A 20,097-nucleotide genomic window follows, 5' to 3' on the forward strand; every position below is an offset into this window, starting at 1 on the left:
GCACAGTGCAGCTTACACGCAGGGAACCCTCACTGGGCAGGGAACTGACACACGGGAAATAACTACAGCTATCAGCATATAGGACTCCGATATCACTGTTATCATATCTGCCAGTATCAGTTACAGACGCAGCACAGTGCAGCATACACGCAGGGAACCCTCACTGGGCAGGGAACTGACACATGGGAAATAACTACAGCTATCAGCATATAGGACTCCGATATCACTGTTATCATATCTGCCAGTAACAGTTACAGACGCAGCACAGCGCAGCTTACACGCAGGGAACCCTCACTGGGCAGGGAACTGACACACGGGAAATAACTACAGCTATCAGCATATAGGACTCCGATATCACTGTTATCATATCTGCCAGTAACAGTTACAGATGCAGCACAGCGCAGCTTACACGCAGGGAACCCTCACTGGGCAGGGAACTGACACACAGGAAATAACTACAGCTATCAGCATATAGGACTCCGATATCACTGTTATCATATCTGCCAGTAACAGTTACAGACGCAGCACAGTGCAGCATACACGCAGGGAACCCTCACTGGGCAGGGAACTGACACACGGGAAATAACTACAGCTATCAGCATATAGGACTCCGATATCACTGTTATCATATCTGCCAGTATCAGTTACAGACGCAGCACAGCGCAGCTTACACGCAGGGAACCCTCACTGGGCAGGGAAATGACACATGGGAAATAACTACAGCTATCAGCATATAGGACTCCGATATCACTGTTATCATATCTGCCAGTAACAGTTACAGACGCAGCACAGCTTACACGCAGGGAACCCTCACTGGGCAGGGAACTGACACATGGGAAATAACTACAGCTATCAGCATATAGGACTCCGATATCACTGTTATCATATCTGCCAGTAACAGTTACAGACGCAGCACAGCGCAGCTTACACGCAGGGAACCCTCACTGGGCAGGGAACTGACACATGGGAAATAACTACAGCTATCAGCATATAGGACTCCGATATCACTGTTATCATATCTGCCAGTAACAGTTACAGACGCAGCACAGCGCAGCTTACACGCAGGGAACCCTCACTGGGCAGGGAACTGACACACAGGAAATAACTACAGCTATCAGCATATAGGACTCCGATATCACTGTTATCATATCTGCCAGTATCAGTTACAGACGCGTTACAGACGCAGCACAGCGCAGCTTACACGCAGGGAACCCTCACTGGGCAGGGAACTGACACACAGGAAATAACTACAGCTATCAGCATATAGGAGTACGATATTACTGTTATCATATCTGCCAGTATCAGTTACAGACGCAGCACAGTGCAGCTTACACGCAGGGAACCCTCACTGGGCAGGGAACTGACACACGGGAAATAACTACAGCTATCAGCATATAGGACTCCGATATCACTGTTATCATATCTGCCAGTAACAGTTAAAGACGCAGCGCAGTGCAGCTTACACGCAGGGAACCCTCACTGGGCAGGGAACTGACACACGGGAAATAACTACAGCTATCAGCATATAGGACTCCGATATCACTGTTATCATATCTGCCAGTAACAGCTACAGACGCAGCACAGCGCAGCTTACACGCAGGGAACCCTCACTGGGCAGGGAACTGACACATGGGAATTAACTACAGCTATCAGCATATAGGACTCCGATATTACTGTTATCATATCGGCCAGTAACAGTTACAGACGCATCGCAGTGCAGCTTACACGCAGGGAACCCTCACTGGGCAGGGAACTGACACACAGGAAATAACTACAGCTATCAGCATATAGGACTCCGATATTACTGTTATCATATCGGCCAGTAACAGTTACAGACGCATCGCAGTGCAGCTTACACGCAGGGAACCCTCACTGGGCAGGGAACTGACACACGGGAAATAACTACAGCTATCAGCATATAGGACTCCGATATCACTGTTATCATATCTGCCAGTAACAGTTACAGACGCAGCACAGTGCAGCTTACACGCAGGGAACCCTCACTGGGCAGGGAACTGACACACGGGAAATAACTACAGCTGTCAGCATATAGGACTCCGATATCACTGTTATCATATCTGCCAGTATCAGTTACAGACGCAGCACAGCGCAGCTTACACGCAGGGAACCCTCACTGGGCAGGGAACTGACACACGGAAATAACTACAGCTATCAGCATATAGGACTCCGATATCACTGTTATCATATCTGCCAGTAACAGTTACAGACGCAGCACAGTGCAGCTTACACGCAGGGAACCCTCACTGGGCAGGGAACTGACACACGGGAAATAACTACAGCTATCAGCATATAGGACTCCGATATCACTGTTATCATATCTGCCAGTAACAGCTACAGACGCAGCACAGCGCAGCTTACACGCAGGGAACCCTCACTGGGCAGGGAACTGACACACGGGAAATAACTACAGCTATCAGCATATAGGACTCCGATATCACTGTTATCATATCTGCCAGTAACAGTTACAGACGCAGCGCAGTGCAGCTTACACGCAGGGAACCCTCACTGGGCAGGGAACTGACACACAGGAAATAACTACAGCTGTCAGCATATAGGACTCCGATATCACTGTTATCATATCTGCCAGTAACAGTTACAGACGCAGCACAGCGCAGCATACACGCAGGGAACCCTCACTGGGCAGGGAACTGACACATGGGAAATAACTACAGCTATCAGCATATAGGACTCCGATATCACTGTTATCATATCTGCCAGTAACAGTTACAGACACAGCACAGCGCAGCTTACACGCAGGGAACCCTCACTGGGCAGGGAACTGACACATGGGAATTAACTACAGCTACTGTATCAGCATATAGGACTCCGATATCACTGTTATCATATCTGCCAGTATCAGTTACAGACGAAGCACAGTGCAGCATACACGCAGGGAACCCTCACTGGGCAGGGAACTGACACACGGGAAATAACTACAGCTATCAGCATATAGGACTCCGATATCACTGTTATCATACAGTATCTGCCAGTAACAGTTACAGACGCAGCACAGTGCAGCTTACACGCAGGGAACCCTCACTGGGCAGGGAACTGACACACGGGAAATAACTACAGCTATCAGCATATAGGACTCCGATATCACTGTTATCATATCTGCCAGTAACAGTTACAGACGCAGCACAGTGCAGCATACACGCAGGGAACCCTCACTGGGCAGGGAACTGACACACGGGAAATAACTACAGCTATCAGCATATAGGACTCCGATATCACTGTTATCATATCTGCCAGTAACAGTTACAGACGCAGCACAGCGCAGCTTACACGCAGGGAACCCTCACTGGGCAGGGAACTGACACACGGGAAATAACTACAGCTATCAGCATATAGGACTCCGATATCACTGTTATCATATCTGCCAGTAACAGTTACAGACGCAGCGCAGTGCAGCTTACACGCAGGGAACCCTCACTGGGCAGGGAACTGACACATGGGAAATAACTACAGCTATCAGCATATAGGACTCCGATATCACTGTTATCATATCTGCCAGTAACAGTTACAGACACAGCACAGCGCAGCTTACACGCAGGGAACCCTCACTGGGCAGGGAACTGACACACGGGAAATAACTACAGCTATCAGCATATAGGACTCCGATATCACTGTTATCATATCTGCCAGTATCAGTTACAGACGCAGCGCAGCTTACACGCAGGGAACCCTCACTGGGCAGGGAACTGACACATGGGATATAACTACAGCTATCAGCATATAGGACTCCGATATCACTGTTATCATATCTGCCAGTCACAGTTACAGACGCAGCGCAGCGCAGCTTACACGCAGGGAACCCTCACTGGGCAGGGAACTGACACACAGGAAATAACTACAGCTATCAGCATATAGGACTCCGATATCACTGTTATCATATCTGCCAGTATCAGTTACAGACGCAGCGCAGTGCAGCTTACACGCAGGGAATCCTCACTGGGGAGGGGACTGACACATGGGAAATAACTACAGCTGTCAGCATATAGGACTCCGATATCACTGTTATCATATCTGCCAGTAACAGTTACAGACGCAGCGCAGTGCAGCTTACACGCAGGGAATCCTCACTGGGCAGGGGACTGACACATGGGAAATAACTACAGCTGTCAGCATATAGGACTCCGATATCACTGTTATCATATCTGCCAGTAACAGTTACAGACGCAGCGCAGCGCAGCTTACACGCAGGGAACCCTCACTGGGCAGGGAACTGACACATGGGAAATAACTACAGCTATCAGCATATAGGACTCCGATATCACTGTTATCATATCTGCCAGTATCAGTTACAGACGCAGCACAGCGCAGCTTACACGCAGGGAACCCTCACTGGGCAGGGAACTGACACATGGGAAATAACTACAGCTATCAGCATATAGGACTCCGATATCACTGTTATCATATCTGCCAGTAACAGTTACAGACGCAGCACAGCGCAGCTTACACGCAGGGAACCCTCACTGGGCAGGGAACTGACACACGGGAAATAACTACAGCTATCAGCATATAGGACTCCGATATCACTGTTATCATATCTGCCAGTATCAGTTACAGACGCAGCACAGCGCAGCTTACACGCAGGGAACTGACACACGGGAAATAACTACAGCTATCAGCATATAGGACTCCGATATCACTGTTATCATATCTGCCAGTATCAGTTACAGACGCAGCACAGTGCAGCATACACGCAGGGAACCCTCACTGGGCAGGGAACTGACACACGGGAAATAACTACAGCTATCAGCATATAGGACTCCGATATCACTGTTATCATATCTGCCAGTAACAGTTACAGACGCAGCACAGCGCAGCTTACACGCAGGGAACCCTCACTGGGCAGGGAACTGACACACGGGAAATAACTACAGCTATCAGCATATAGGACTCCGATATCACTGTTATCATATCTGCCAGTAACAGTTACAGACGCAGCGCAGTGCAGCTTACACGCAGGGAACCCTCACTGGGCAGGGAACTGACACATGGGAAATAACTACAGCTATCAGCATATAGGACTCCGATATCACTGTTATCATATCTGCCAGTAACAGTTACAGACACAGCACAGCGCAGCTTACACGCAGGGAACCCTCACTGGGCAGGGAACTGACACACGGGAAATAACTACAGCTATCAGCATATAGGACTCCGATATCACTGTTATCATATCTGCCAGTATCAGTTACAGACGCAGCGCAGCTTACACGCAGGGAACCCTCACTGGGCAGGGAACTGACACACGGGAAATAACTACAGCTATCAGCATATAGGACTCCGATATCACTGTTATAATATCGGCCAGTATCAGTTACAGACGCAGCACAGCGCAGCATACACGCAGGGAACCCTCACTGGGCAGGGAACTGACACATGGGAAATAACTACAGCTATCAGCATATAGGACTCCGATATCACTGTTATCATATCGGCCAGTATCAGTTACAGACGCAGCACAGTGCAGCATACACGCAGGGAACCCTCACTGGGCAGGGAACTGACACACGGGAAATAACTACAGCTATCAGCATATAGGAGTCCGATATCACTGTTATCATATCTGCCAGTATCAGTTACAGACGCAGCACAGCGCAGCTTACACGCAGGGAACCCTCACTGGGCAGGGAACTGACACACGGGAAATAACTACAGCTATCAGCATATAGGACTCCGATATCACTGTTATCATATCGGCCAGTAACAGTTACAGACGCAGCACAGCGCAGCTTACACGCAGGGAACCCTCACTGGGCAGGGAACTGACACATGGGAAATAACTACAGCTATCAGCATATAGGACTCCGATATTACGGTTATCATATCTGCCAGTATCAGTTACAGACGCAGCACAGCTTACACGCAGGGAACCCTCACTGGGCAGGGAACTGACACATGGGAAATAACTACAGCTATCAGCATATAGGACTCCGATATCACTGTTATCATATCTGCCAGTCACAGTTACAGACGCAGCGCAGCGCAGTGCAGCTTACACGCAGGGAACCCTCACTGGGCAGGGAACTGACACACAGGAAATAACTACAGCTATCAGCATATAGGACTCCGATATCACTGTTATCATATCGGCCAGTATCAGTTACAGACGCAGCACAGCGCAGCTTACACGCAGGGAACCCTCACTGGGCAGGGAACTGACACATGGGAAATAACTACAGCTATCAGCATATAGGACTCCGATATCACTGTTATCATATCTGCCAGTATCAGTTACAGACGCAGAACAGTGCAGCTTACACGCAGGGAACCCTCACTGGGCAGGGAACTGACACACGGGAAATAACTACAGCTATCAGCATATAGGACTCCGATATCACTGTTATCATATCGGCCAGTATCAGTTACAGACGCAGCACAGCGCAGCTTACACGCAGGGAACCCTCACTGGGCAGGGAACTGACACATGGGAAATAACTACAGCTGTCAGCATATAGGACTCCGATATCACCGTTATCATATCTGCCAGTATCAGTTACAGACGCAGCACAGCGCAGCTTACACGCAGGGAACCCTCACTGGGCAGGGAACTGACACACGGGAAATAACTACAGCTATCAGCATATAGGACTCCGATATCACTGTTATCATATCTGCCAGTATCAGTTACAGACGCAGCACAGCGCAGCTTACACGCAGGGAACCCTCACTGGGCAGGAAACTGACACATGGGAAATAACTACAGCTATCAGCATATAGGACTCCGATATTACTGTTATCATATCTGCCAGTATCAGTTACAGACGCAGCACAGCGCAGCTTACACGCAGGGAACCCTCACTGGGCAGGGAACTGACACACGGGAAATAACTACAGCTATCAGCATATAGGACTCCGATATCACTGTTATCATATCTGCCAGTAACAGTTACAGACGCAGCACAGCGCAGCTTACACGCAGGGAACCCTCACTGGGCAGGGAAATGACACATGGGAAATAACTACAGCTATCAGCATATAGGACTCCGATATCACTGTTATCATATCTGCCAGTAACAGTTACAGACGCAGCACAGCGCAGCTTACACGCAGGGAACCCTCACTGGGCAGGGAACTGACACACGGGAAATAACTACAGCTGTCAGCATATAGGACTCCGATATCACTGTTATCATATCTGCCAGTATCAGTTACAGACGCAGCAGAGCGCAGCTTACACGCAGGATGGATGGGTCTCTAGTTGAATGACAGGTCATCCAGCCAATCAACCCCCATTACCCGCACACTGACATTGTGTGTGGGGGGGGGGGGGGGGGGGGGGGAATAGAACACCCCATTTCCAGCACACTGACACTATAGGGGGGATATAACACCCTATTACCAGCACACTGACACTATAGGGGAATATAACACCCTATTACCTGCACACTGACACTATAAGGGGATATAACACCCTATTTCCTGCACACTGACACTATAGGGGGGATGTAACACCCCATTACCCGCACACTGACACTATGGGGGGGGGGATATAACACCCTATTACTTGCACACTGACACTATGAGGGGGGATAGAACACCCATCACCCACACACTGACATTCTGGGGAGGGGGGGGGGGGATATAACACCCCATTACCTGCACACTGACACTATGGGGGGGGGGGGATATAACACCCTATTACTTGCACACTGACACTATAGGGGGGATATAACACCCATCACCCACACACTGACACTATGGGGGGGGGGGGATATAACACCCTATTACCTGCACACTGACACTATAGGGGAATATAACACCCTATTACCTGCACACTGACACTATAAGGGGATATAACACCCTATTTCCTGCACACTGACACTATAGGGGGGATGTAACACCCCATTACCCGCACACTGACACTATGGGGGGGGGGGGATATAACACCCTATTACTTGCACACTGACACTATGAGGGGGGATAGAACACCCATCACCCACACACTGACATTCTGGGGAGGGGGGGGGGGGGATATAACACCCCATTACCTGCACACTGACACTATGGGGGGGGGGGGATATAACACCCTATTACTTGCACACTGACACTATAGGGGGGATATAACACCCATCACCCACACACTGACACTATGGGGGGGGGGGAATATAACACCCTATTACCTGCACACTGACACTATAGGGGGATATAACACCCCATTACCCGCACACTGACACTATGGGGGGGGGGATATAACACCCTATTACTTGCACACTGACACTATGAGGGGGGATAGAACACCCATCACCCACACACTGACACTATGGGGGGGGGGGATATAACACCCTATTACCTGCACACTGACACTATGAGGGGGGATAGAACACCCATCACCCACACACTGACATTATGGGGGGGGGGGATATAACACCCCATTACCTGCACACTGACATTATGGGGAGGGGGGGGGATATAACACCCCATTACCTGCACACTGACACTATAGGGGGGATATAACACCCATCACCCACACACTGACACTATGGGGGGGGGGGGGGGAATATAACACCCTATTACCTGCACACTGACACTATAAGGGGATATAACACCCTATTACCTGCACACTGACACTGTAAGGGGATATAACACCCTATTACCTGCACACTGACACTATAAGGGGATATAACACCCTATTACCTGCACACTGACACTATAGGGGGATATAACACCCTATTACCTGCACACTGACACTATAGGGGGGATATAACACCCCATTACCCGCACACTGACACTATGGGGGGGGGGGGGGAATATAACACCCTATTACCTGCACACTGACACTATAAGAGGATATAACACCCTATTACCTGCACACTGACACTATAGGGGGATATAACACCCTATTACCTGCACACTGACACTATAGGGGGATATAACACCCTATTACTTGCACACTGACACTATGAGGGGGGATAGAACACCCATCACCCACACACTGACATTATGGGGAGGGGGGGGATATAACACCCCATTACCTGCACACTGACACTATAAGGGAATATAACACCCTATTACCCGCACACTGCCACTATAGGGGGGATAGAACCCCCATTAACCGCACACTGACATTATGGGGGGATAGAAGACCCCATTACCTGCACACTGACATTATGGGGGGATAGAACCCCCATTATCCGCACACTGACATTATGGGGGGATAGAAGACCCCATTACCTGCACACTGACAATAGGGGGGGGGGATATAACACCCTATTACCCGCTCACTGACACTATGGGGGGGTATAACACCCTATTACCTGCACACTGACACTATGGGGGGATATAACACCCTATTAACTGCACACTGACACTATGGGGGAATATTACACCCCATTACCTGCACACTGACATTATGGGGGGATAGAACACCCTATTACCTGCACACTGACACTATAGGGGGGATATAACACCCTATTACCTGCACACTGACACTATAGGGGGGATATAACACCCTATTACCTGCACACTGACACTATGGGGGATATAACACCCTATTACCCGCACACTGACACTATGGGGGGGGGGGGGGGAATAGAACACCCTATTACCTGCACACTGACACTATGGGGGATATAACACCCTATTACCCGCACACTGACATTATGGGGGAGGGGGGGGGGATAGAACACCCTATTACCTGCACACTGACACTATAGGGGGGATATAACACCCTATTACCTGCACACTGACACTATGGGGGATATAACACCCTATTACCCGCACACTGACATTATGGGGGGGGGGGGGAAAGAACACCCTATTACCTGCACACTGACACTATAGGGGGGATATAACACCCTATTACCTGCACACTGACACTATGGGGGATATAACACCCTATTACCCGCACACTGACATTATGGGGGGGGGGGGATAGAACACCCAATTACCTGCACACTGACACTATAGGGGGGATATAACACCCTATTACCTGCACACTGACACTATAGGGGGGATATAACACCCTATTACCTGCACACTGACACTATGGGGGATATAACACCCTATTACCCGCACACTGACATTATGGGGGAGGGGGGGGGGATAGAACACCCTATTACCTGCACACTGACACTATAGGGGGGATATAACACCCTATTACCTGCACACTGACACTATGGGGGATATAACACCCTATTACCCGCACACTGACATTATGGGGGGGGGGGATAGAACACCCTATTACCTGCACACTGACACTATAGGGGGGATATAACACCCTATTACCTGCACACTGACACTATGGGGGATATAACACCCTATTACCCGCACATTGACATTATGGGGGGGGGGGGGGGGGGACACACAACCCATTGCCTGCACACTGACACTACTTGGGTGTGTGTATAAATAACAGCTGATGACATAAAGGATGGACGGGACTCTAGTTGAATGACAGGTCATCCAGCCAATCAAAATGGAGAGCTTTTGCTGAGCTAGTGGGCGTGGACTCACCTGCACGCGGCTCCCCGATTCCGTGCAGCTATTGGCCAGCAGACTGAGCGCGAGCTCCAGGTTTCGTCGCGAAGTTCCCAGCGCTGCCGCCCTCGCGGGCACCATCAGCAGGTCCAGAAGCAGCGCGAGACCCCCTTTTCTGCGGAACTGTCCCGCCCCACCGGCCCGGGACACGTGACGGCTCCTGAGCTCACTCAGGGATCGGCCCAAAGCTACCGGATCCTCCGCGGCCGCTGCCAGTCGCGACAAACATAATGACAAGGATTCGCATGACATCTGTGCGAAAACCGGAATAGCGTATGTGATAATGAATCACGCATGCGCACTGGACACCGCAGGCACTAATGCATGCCGGGACTTGTAGTCTCAGCTCCGAGAGTGAAGTAGTAGAAAGACTCGCGTTAGTTGTGTCATGTGTCTTGTCACGTGTACTGTACGTGCGCGCCTCAGGGAGCACAGCTGCGGCTGTACTGACAGGTGCCACCAGAGGGCGGTATATGATGCACGTTCATGTATGCACTGACAGAATTACGGTAATGTAAAGCTGGGTACACATATATACAATTGTCGGGCCGTTCTTCCGTTCTGGGTCGGACAGCCGTTCAATTGTATATGTGTGTACACTGTCCCGTACGAGCGATAAACGGCAAAAAACTGTCTTGACCGTCCATACTCGGTCGGTCGATGGTTCTTTGCAGTTTAATTCTCATCCGACAGGACGGCCCCATATCGGTACAAAAGTGCAGTGTGTACGCACGTCCGACCGATATGCTGCCGTCCTTGCGACTATACTGACAAAGCTGGAACGCCCATGTGGGCGTTCTAGCTTTGACTAAAAAAAAAAAAACGGCGTGGGGTCCCCCCCACAGCCGTAACCAGCACCAGGCTGAAGGAGCCGGGGCTGGTATTAAAAAATCAGGAAACCCGACAAATAGGGCTTCGCTGATTTTTTAAAACCAGCCCCAGGCTCCAGGTCCGGGGCTGGTTCCCAAAATACGGGGGACAAAATGACTAGGGGTCCCCCGTATTTTAAGAACCAGCCCCAGGCAAAACCAGCCAGCAGGGTAATGCCACAGCCGGGGGACACTTGTGATATAAGTTCCCGCGGCCAAAGCATTAACCCTACCGACCAGTCAGCCTGGCCAGGGGCCCTGGGGGAGTGGGGACCCCCCCAATAAAGGGGTCCCCCCCCTCCAGGACTTACCTGACCAGGCTGAAGCCTGGTGCTGTCCTCGATGCCCCTGGGCGGTGGGCATCGAGCTGATGGTATGGTGTAAAAAATAGATTAAAAACCATTGTCTTTTACTGGTGAACTATGAGTCCCAGCATGCCTTCCCTGCAAGCTGGGACTTGGAGAACCACAAGTCCCAGCCTGCGGGGCATTAAAGGGCCCGCTGGCACTAGTAGTTCCACAGAAAAAAAAATAGTTAAATAAATACACACTGACACATGAAAAATAAAAGTTTAATACATACATACATTACACAAACACACTGATACTTACCTATCTTGATCCCGTAGGTAGGTCCCTGGGTCCGGTCCACTGGCTTGGTTCCGGGGCTGGTCCGGGTCCGGGGCTCCAGGGCTGAAGAGTCCGGGGTCCTGGATCCGTAGTAATCCAGATGGGTACCTGGGGAAGGAAATCCAACTCACCTGTCTTCTGGCGACCACCCCAGCATCTGCTGTTCAAGACGCTTGAAGTGAAGATGCCGGGGTGGACAGGACAGGTGAGTAGGATTTGCTTCCCCAGGTACCCCTTTGGAGTACTACGGATCCAGGACCCCGGACTCTTCAGCCCTGGAGCCCCGGACCCTGGGACCTACCTACGGGATCAAGATAGGTAAGTATCAGTATGTGTGTGTGTAATGTTTGTATTAAAGTTTTATTTTTCTGTGTTGTCAGTGTGTGTTTATTTAACTCTTTCTTTTACTGTAGAACTACAAGTGCCAGCGGGCCCTTTAATGCCCCGCAGGCTGGGACTTGTGGTTCTCCAAGTCCCAGCCTGCGGGGGAGGCTTGCTGGGACTCATAGTTCCACAGGAGAAGACAATAGTTTTTATTCTATTTTTTTACATTATTCCATCAGCCCGATGCCCACCGTCCAGGGGCATCGGGGACAGTACCAGGCTTCAGCCTGGTCAGGTAAGTCCTGGAGGGGGGGGACCCCTTTATTGGGGGGGGTCCCCACTCCCCCAGGACCCCTGGCCAGGCTGACCGGTCACAGGTATGAATGCTTTGGCCGGGGGGACTTGTATAAAAAGTCTCCCCCCGGCTGTGGCATTACCCTGCTGGCTGGTTTGGCCTGGGGCTGGTTCTTAAAATACGGGGGACCCCTAGTCATTTTGTCCCCCGTATTTTGGGAACCAGCCCCGGACCTGGAGCTTGGGGCTGGTTTTAAAAAATCAGTGAAGCCCTATCTGGTTGGTTTCCTGATTTTTTAATACCAGCCCCGGCTCTTTTAGCCTGGTGCTGGTTACGGCAGTGGGGGGGACCCCACGTCGTTTTTTTTTAAACTAGTAAAAGGGTGACTAAAATGTAGACGCAGTAACCGGTCTATATAGAACTTTAGTCAGCCTGCCGGCTGACTAAAGTTCTATATAGACGGGTTAGCGTCAAAATTTTAGTCAGCCGGCAGGGTGCCTAAAATTTAGACGCAAACCCATTTATATAGAACTATAGTCACCCTGCTGGCTGACTAAAATTTAGGCGCAAACACGTCTATATAGAACTTTAGTCAGCCGGCAGGGTGACTAAAGTTCTATATAGACCAGTTACTGCGTCTACATTTTAGCAGCGCGTCTTGAACAGCAGATGCCGGGGTGGTCGCCAGAAGACAGGTGAGTTGGATTTCCTTCCCCAGGTACCCATTTGGATTACTACGGATCCAGGACCCCGGACTCTTCAGCCCTGGAGCCCCGGACCCGGACCAGCCCCGGAACCAAGCCAGTGGACCGGACCCAGGGACCTACCTACGGGATCAAGATAGGTAAGTATCAGTGTGTTTGTGTAATGTATGTATGTATTAAACTTTTATTTTTCATATGTGTCAGTGTGTATTTATTTAACTATTGACTAGAAATGAGTGGCAACTAATGTTATTGAGGTCAATAATACTTTAGGGGCAAAAACAGGCCCAAATTCTGTTATTTTAGCCATTTTTAGCATTTTTTCATAAAAATCCAGATCCAAAACCCGCAAGGGTGGTTTTGCCAAAACCAATCCAGATCCAAAACACGAAGGGAGATCCAGATCCAAAACCCGAAAAAGTGTCCGCCGCACATCTCTACTTAACATTCAAATAATCAATTAAATAAATAATGAGGTTTTAGTTCATGAATTGAAAAATGCATTTAAGCTTGCAGCCCATCGCCAAGGGACCCCATTTCACTGCAAGTCCTACACTAACAACTGGTTTTCTTAGGAACCTGGCAACTGTTTGCACATCATAGCTAAAATGAACATGTGTTTTTTTTCTTGCGTTAAAGCTCAACTGCCATGTACCTTATGGCTTTAAAAGGTGAGACCATCCCAAACACAGCACCTGAATTAGTATTAAAGGGGCAGCTGTCACAGGTTTCAGGTAAATGAGCTTATCTAGGCTGACATACATCAAGGGCATATATATATGCACTATATCAGCTATGTTAATTGCTTGGCGTCCGGAAAGAGTACATTGCGCATGTGCAGGGTACCAGCGTTGTCATGGCGACTATGTAACACTTCTAACTATAGACACTGCTATCATGCATGCATGAGGCTCCTGGATTCTCAAGAGAGTACTCGCACATTCAGTAACTGCTCTTCTATGAAGTCTCTTTTTCTCAGACAGAGTTGCCGTGATCTCGCTGGACTGCGCTCGCATGCACGCGAGACGTAGGGTACACACCAGGACGACCACCGTCGTCCACGACCGATAGACGACCATGGAACGATTTCCCTTGGACTTCCCGGGAGCTCCCAGGCAGTCCCCAGCAAACGATTAGCAAAAAATGTGTTTTTTTTGCGGAACGATCCCGATGCGCCCGTGATGGTCGTTAAGACGGTCGGATCGCTGGTTTTTGTTTTTTTGCAAGAACACATGCGACCGTCGTCAGATTGGCCTTTGAAATTTGAATGAAGGGGCTGGACTAGCAGAGGGGGATAGGAATAGCAGCAGCCATTTTAAACCAGTGTATTTCTGCTTTGTTACTAGTGAGGCTTGGTTTATACCTGCTGAACGCTGGACATAGCTATTTACACATTACTTTGTTTTGCCTGCCATTACAAAGTGTCTTTTAACCCTGCACTATGGAGAATGCAGTGATGGGTAGTCACCAGCAACATTACCTGCTCTATTATGCAGTGCTGAAGCTTAGGCGTCAGAGGGCCCAGCGCAGGAGAGCAAGATCATGCTGGACAAAGCAGTGGCTACTGCAGCGTCAGACTCGTTCGCACATGCCACTGCTCAGGGACATCAGGGAAAATAACCCAGACGATTTCCGGAACTTCTTGAGGATGGATGATGCCACATTCCAGGAATTGCTGCGTCTGGTGACTCCCCACATTGAGAAGCAGGATACCAAGTATCGCGTGGCTATCACTGCTGAGGAACGGCTGGTGGTGACCCTGAGGTTTCTGGCGACAGGACGGTCTCTTGCTGACCTGAAGTTTGGATCCCTCATCTCCCCGCAAGCTTTGGGCCTCATCATCCCGGAGACCTGCAAAGCCATTGTGAAGGTGCTGCAGTACCAGTATTGCAAGGTAAGGATGAAAAATACACCATACACTTTATTGTGCAAACAAAAAATTTTTATTTATAATTTAGGCCTAGGACAGAAACAGATCTTTTAGGCCTTTCATATGTAAAACATGTAAAATAGTAAATAGATTTATTGTGTAAACACAAATATATTATAATACCATATATAAAAGATATTGTACAAAAACACAGACTATATATAAACATTTAAGTATGTATGACCCAGTTTAAACTTTCCCAATAAGTACGGGCTACTGTGTGGCAGAGGATGTCTGCCGCAGATATGTAAAGGCTGCGGCCCACATGGCGCAGATGCAATGGTCCAGGCCCCATTGATGTGCGCCATACGCCATGTGAGCAGTGGCCATCACATACCTGCAGCTGAGACCATGTCTGCCGCACAGTACCCCATACTATTGGCAAAGGCAAAAGGGCAATAAATGGAGTTTGCTCTCCAGATTGAGGAGAATCCTGTTCTCCCTCTGGTAATGCAGGTAGCAGCATATACGTAAAAAAAAAAAACACTCTGGTAACTTATGAAACAGGTGTGTGGCAGAGGATGTCTGCTGCAGATATGTAAAGGCTGCGGCCCACATGGCGCATGGCGCAGAGGCAATGGTTCCGTCCCCATTGATGTGCGCCATAAGCCATGTGAGCAGTGGCCATCACATACCTGCAGCTGAGACCATGTCTGTTGCACAGTACCCCATACTATTGGCAAAGACAAAAGGGCAATAAATGGAGTTTGCTCTCCAGATTGAGGAGAATCCTGTTCTCCCTCTGGTAATGCAGGTACAGGTAGCAGCATACTGTATACGTAGAAAAAAAAAAGACACTCTAATAACTTATGAAACAGGCCCTTGTGTGGCAGAGGATGACTGCTGCAGATATGTAAAGGCTGCGGCCCACATGGCGCAGATGCAATGATCCCGGCCCCATTGATGTGCGCCATAAGCCATGTGAGCAGTGGCCATCACATACCTGCAGCTGAGACCATGTCGATGGTAAATGATAAAATAGCCTATTTTTTAAGACAGATCCTCAAAAACAGGAGACTCCGGATCTTCTATCAGTAAAGAACTGTAGAATTGACGGTACTGGGAGGGTTGAGAAGGCTGTGTAGGTGTTGACTGGGTATGTGTTGGAAGTGTGCTCGACTGGCCTGGTACGGTGGTAGGTGGTATGGTGGCAGGCGGAGTAGGCACTGGTGATTCTAATGACAGTGGTGTGTCTGGTGCACTACCCATGCCAACTATTTTAGTGCCACTGTTGAGATACCCTAAACTGCCATTATACACCAACTCCATGCATAACTTTTCAAAAGTAAGTTGCTGGTCCGGAGCCATGTTGCGAACACACTCTGCCACATAAGTGAAGTAGTTGTCATGTTTGTCCGGGTTTCTTTGCAGGACTCGCTGTGCCCGCATCATAAATTCTTCATGTGCTGCTGCTTCTCCTTTTTTTCCTTTGCCACGCATTTTTTTGGCACGGGGGAGTGGGTTCCAGGGTGGGTGGCGGAGTGCGTGCCGGAGTAGGAGCTTCGCTTGATGTGCATGCATTATCTGATAGGACAGAAAGGTCTGGGGTTGCAGGTGGGTAGTCACCAAGCTGTAAAAAAATTTAACATGTTTACTAATCAATTCTATTTACTTCTAATTTCAGTTCCCTACCAGCGTGAATGAATGGAAAGTCATCGCAGAGGAGTTTGAACAGCGATGGAACTTTCCAAATTGCGGTGAAGCCATTGATGGCAAACATGTCCGCATAGCCCAGCCTATCAATAGTGGTTCCTACTACTTTATTTACAAGGGCTATTTTAGCATTGTACTAATGGCTGTGGTTAATGCGAACTATGAGTTTATCTTCCTGGATGTAGGAAGGAATGGCCGTGCATCGGATGGTGGCATTTCAAGGACACAAAGTTCTACGAAAGGCTCATAGCGAACACCCTTCACTTGCCGTCTGTCCAGGAAACTAAACAGGGGCTTAACTTTGTGTTTGTGGCAGACGATGCTTTTGGCCTGCACGAGCATGTCATGAAGCATATGCGCAAAGGGGTCTGACTCATGACAAAAGGATCTTTAACTACAGGCTATCCAGGGCACCGCGTGTTGTGGAAAATGCTTTTGGCATCCTGGCTAGCCGGTTTCGCATTTTCCACACTGCCATTAACCTGAGGGTGGACAAAATTGACTGGGTTGTCACGGCGTGCTGTGTCCTGCACAATTTGCTCCGCAGAAAAGCCACACAGCAAAGGGCTACAGGCACAGCACTCCAAGAAGACCAAGATCTGCCAGAGGAGGTAGTGCAGATATCCTCCTTGCAAACCCCAACACAACACTTCACAGGGAGTGCACGAGCCAAACAGGTGAGGGAAGAGTATATGGCCTACTTTAATGGGGAGGGGGCTGTGGATTGGCAGGAGGAATCAATTAGATAGCCAAAAAAAAATAGACTCACCGATGCAGACTGCGAATTATCCTCCTCCCATTCTACATTGGCCTCTGGATGAAATGGGAGACTGTAGCGAGACAAGTCCTCCAAGGCTTGGTTTCTTTTCATTTTGTTCGAATACTCTTTGGACATTGTTCGCCACAGGCATTCATGGGAACAATACTTCTCAATAAACCCTTCTAAAAATTCTTGTTCTTTTGCGTTGGACATTGGGACTGTAAAAAGATAAAACCATTTTAGTTGTTATATTCATGTTTTGTTTCATATTTAAATTTTTATAGTTACTAGTTTACCTAGTTCTTATGTTTTAAGTATTTAAGATGTTAATAAACTTTTATGAAAACCACTATACATTTTATTGTGCAGATTGCTATTCACACAAACAGGTGAATGGGGCCTAGCAGAGGAGTGCATGGAATACTACAATGGTGGACAATGGTTATATGTATATATCTATATATATACACAAACACACACACACAGGTGAATGGGGCCTAGCAGAGAGGAGTGCATGGAATACTGCAATGGTGGACAATGGTTATATGTATATATCTATATATACACAAACACACACACACACACACACAGGTGAATGGGGCCTAGCAGAGAGGAGTGCATGGAATACTGCAATGGTGGACAATGGTTATATGTATATATCTATATATACACAAACATAGGTGAATGGGGCCTAGCAGAGAGGAGTGCATGGAATACTGCAATGGTGGACAATGGTTATATGTATATATCTATATATACACAAACACACACACAGGTGAACGGGGCCTAGCAGAGAGGAGTGCATGGAATACTGCAATGGTGGACAATGGTTATATGTATATATCTATATATATACACAAACACACACACAGGTGAATGGGGCCTAGCAGAGAGGAGTGCATGGAATACTGCAATGGTGGACAATGGTTATATCTATACACACACAAATGGGGCCCACCCGAGCAAACAGTGACATGGTCGGGTGCACGGTTGCCAAACCAGTGCTCTATACACACTATATACATTGGTGGCAACAGTGGGCATGCATAGGAGAGCATTGGGAGTGCAAACATACCAGGTTGTTGTTCTGGGAGATTAGACAAGAAGGAGAGTCCAACTGCTGCGCCAGCACTGTTTGCTATGTGGAAAAACATGGCGCCGGGGGGAGTGTTTAGGAAATGCCACTCAAATAGGGTGGATCAAACGACGGACGGCCGACGGAGGCGGCAAAAAACACTCACGATCTGCACGCGATTGACGGTCGGTCGGCCTGGGATTGACGGATCCTACCTGCAGCACGTAGGACCAAAGATGCGACCAAACGAGTGGCGTGTACGCGCATCGGATCGGAATCGGATCAAATAAATGACAAAAACGCACAAAAGTACATACAATCTGCATACAACCGGTCGGAATTGGATCTAAATTGACAGAATCGGGCCCTAGTCGTCCTGGTGTGTACCCAGCATTAGCTGATTTCTCAGCTATATGAATGTGATATTTTCTCCTGTTTAGGTTTATCACTGCGCATGTGCGTAGGTAAAATCATTATTGCTGACGTTTTATGCCTTTTCATAGACAATCCCTTTGACACTTATGCATTCAGTAACGATAGTTATTCTTAATAAAAAGATAGAAAAATAATTATTTTGGGATCTATTTCTTAGCCCTTCTGTAAATACATATAATTATCGTATCCTCAGAACGTTTATGTGTACATATTTCTTGGTGTGCATAAAAATAGTTGGGCCATAATGACGTTCAATGTGGACCCATTGTAACAGCATGCAAATGGTCCCAGCATATAAATACATCACCACCAGTTTTGCATATGATAAATACAACACATTATACTAGGAATAGATCTATGTATAAAGAATGTGTACATATACTTATTAGTAACATATTGAAAACATACTATGGTACTCTTTACTTAGAAGGGCGCCCACGATTTTGATCGTGGGCATCGTTAGTAAAAAATCTCGGGCATCTCGGGCATTGAATGCACTAAAAAATCGGGTGCGATCAACCGACGAGATGCCCGAGATTTCCCATAGGGAACAATGTTAAATGTCTCAATTGACCCAATTTTCCTGTTCAATGCCTCAATTGACCCGATTTTTCCATAGGAAACAATGTTAAATGGGCCACAGAGGCCAAATAGGCACCCTGAAGTGTATAATGGCCACCCGAATTGTTAACGCCACCCCACGATCAACGTCAACCCGATGCGTGGCGAGCGCAGCGAGCCCGCGAGGGGCGGCGGTACGCGTCCTACGACCTTTTCATACCCCCACTATCCACGTCGGCGTGGAGTTGAGAATAGAAAGTGTGGCGAGCGCAGCGAGCCACCGAGCCCGAAGCGTGGCGAGGGTACGCGGACAGCTGTGAAGCCCGCGAGGGGACGCGGATACCTGTGAAGGT

General features: G+C 48.6%; 1 protein-coding gene across 1 annotated transcript in view; it reads right to left on the reverse strand.

The window, feature by feature from the left end:
• Positions 1-10,851, reverse strand: part of ARMC5 (armadillo repeat containing 5) — a 77,542-nt gene extending 66,691 nt beyond the window's left edge. The window contains exon 1 of the mRNA XM_083152179.1: positions 10,486-10,851. Coding sequence (XP_083008305.1) covers positions 10,486-10,761 — 276 coding nt within the window. The 5' untranslated portion in view covers positions 10,762-10,851. The remainder of the gene's footprint in view (positions 1-10,485) is intronic.
• Between the last annotated feature and the right edge of the window lie 9,246 nt (positions 10,852-20,097).

This window comes from Crinia signifera, chromosome 7 (assembly GCF_055691185.1).
Source record: "Crinia signifera chromosome 7, ASM5569118v1, whole genome shotgun sequence".
NCBI classification, from domain to species: domain Eukaryota; kingdom Metazoa; phylum Chordata; class Amphibia; order Anura; family Myobatrachidae; genus Crinia; species Crinia signifera.